The 2500-nt window shown below is 36.2% G+C and overlaps 1 protein-coding gene across 1 annotated transcript in view; it reads right to left on the bottom strand.

Annotated features, from left to right (window-relative positions):
* The window catches only part of LOC119588214, a 6444-nt gene that overhangs the window by 2425 nt on the left and 1519 nt on the right, over positions 1-2500 (bottom strand). The window contains exons 3-4 of the mRNA XM_037936918.1: positions 422-541; positions 93-236 (exon numbers count right to left, since the gene is read on the bottom strand). Of these exons, the coding sequence (XP_037792846.1) occupies positions 93-236; positions 422-541 (264 nt within the window). The remainder of the gene's footprint in view (positions 1-92; positions 237-421; positions 542-2500) is intronic.

Consider the following 2500-nt stretch of genomic DNA (forward strand, 5'->3'; position numbering starts at 1 on the left):
ACATGATATATTACTTCTTTATTTATACAGCTCTTATGAAGATAATCTACCTTACATACATAGAAATGAAACAATCATATACTGTCTCTTACCTTTTCGTGAAGGTGCATTGGACAAGCGTAAAGGAATATAGGTTTGTCCCAATTAAAACCAGGTAAGGTCGAAAGTGCTGCAGTTACCTCCAGGTCCTCGTCCATATTGCAGTCCCAAAACACGGAGAGGCTTTGGTACTCCAGCTATCGGCACAGGGATTACGAATATAAAGAAAAAAAATCGTCCATTTTACAAGCCATGTTCTAAAACTAGATTCTCTTGCCACAATACATATATACATTTCCAACAACTTTGAACCAATGAATAGGTGAGAAGAACGAGAAAAGTGTAAAATAGACATTAATAAAAAAAAAGGAGTTGAAATCACCATGGTACACATAGGTGTTGTCACTACAAGGGTCGATGATTTTCCCTTTGTCGTAAATACACGTGTTTCCCAGTTCTTGAGCGTTCCGTAATTGAGCAAGATTTCAAGTATTCCGTATATCTGCATAAACAGGGAAAATATCGGTTTGAAAAGATATATCTGGTAATGCTTATAAAAAAAATATTAATAATAAAATAGAATAAAATAAAATAAAAAATAAAATATTTTCTTATCTACTTTTTGAAATCATAGGTTTTTGTAATATACTCTGTTTGCAGTTGGTTGCATACGTATTATTATTATCTTATAATTCAAATATAAGTCAATGTTGTACTCTTATAATCTAAATGTTTGTGTTTCTAAATGCGTTTTTAGAGATGTTGCATGTCAATTTATTTTGATGCCGTAGAGATTATAGACACATGCGCACACACACACACACACACACACACACACACACACACACACACACACACACACATACACACATACACAACACAAACACACACACAACACAACAAAACACACACAACACACACCACCAAACACACACACACACCACAGCGTAGCACAACACTTGTATCAAGATTCAAAACAGAAGTAAGATGACCAAGAGTGGTTCAATATATAATCAAGAAAATGAGAGAAACAAACAACTTTGGAGAAATCAAGATGAATAAAATCTATGCAGCGTATAAAATTAATGTAAGAAGAAATGAGCATACCCAAACCACGTGAGACGCGAAATTAACTTTATGAGAATTATCAATAAAGTACAAACAACCAAGCTTTTTTAACTAAATAAATATTAGATAAAAACGAACTCAATTACCTCTAAAGACAATAACAGCGTTCTACTAGAGAGGGAAATGGTGAAATCTTATGAAAATTTCAGTCAGTGTTTCAGAACGTACTGAAAGGAAGTACAACAACGTAAATCAAAATATCGAAAATATCACACTCGAAAAGAATGAAATAAAAAACCTACTGAACCAGATGAGATTTCTTCCTGAAGAACTATGTACTCCGTCATTGTTAACATTCCAAAATCAGTAAGACAAGTGAAACCACCAAAAGATTGGAAACTCGCCGATGTTACATCTTTATATTAGAGCGGCGACAAACAAAACCCTCTAAATTATAGACCGGTTTCGTTAACTCGTGTAGTATGCAAGCTGTTAGAAAGGATAAGTAGGAAAACAGTGAGTTGAAGTACTTGAAAAACACGATATGATATCAGATAAATTTGGTTTTAGGGAAGGAAGGTAATGCGTAGTAAATCTCTTCTGTTTCTGAAGTATTACAGGAAAGAGACGTCTCGGTTGGGTGGATTGTGTATACTTAGACTTCAAGAAGGCATTTGATAAGGTGTCTCATAGAAACGTATTACGGAAATTAGAAGTGAAAGTGGAGTGAAAGGCAAACTCCTCGATTGGATGGAATACTTTCTTCGTGAAAGACAGATGAGCATCGAAATTAGAGGGAAGCACTCCACATGGCGACGAGGAACTAGCGTAAACCTCAGGGGTCGGTCTTGGCGCCGATTATGTTTACTATTTTCATAAATGATTTAGGGTCAAACATAAACCCAGGTCATATTAAACCAAACAGTTAAAGGAAAAGACCTTGGAATAATCATAAACAGGAACCTAAGCCTAAATGATCATATAAATGACAAGGTTCATAAAATGCGATTGCCAACATGAAGAGGGCATTTGTGTATGTGGACGAAGATATGGTAAATATTACAGCCATTATAAGACCTAGTTTGGAGTATGGTACACTGGCATCTGAAACAACTAAGTTAGAACAGTCACACACACACATACATATACATACACACACACACACACGCACACACACAAAGAGATATAGATAGATAGATAGATAGAGAGAGAGAGAGGTATATGTGTAAACACTTACATACCCACACCCACACATACACACATATACCCACACACTTACATCCATCCACAACCACCCACCCCCACACACCTACCTACCTACACACACACACACACACACACACACACACACACACACACACACACACACACACACACACACGCACACACACAG

This window comes from Penaeus monodon, chromosome 3, assembly GCF_015228065.2.
Source record: "Penaeus monodon isolate SGIC_2016 chromosome 3, NSTDA_Pmon_1, whole genome shotgun sequence".
NCBI classification, from domain to species: domain Eukaryota; kingdom Metazoa; phylum Arthropoda; class Malacostraca; order Decapoda; family Penaeidae; genus Penaeus; species Penaeus monodon.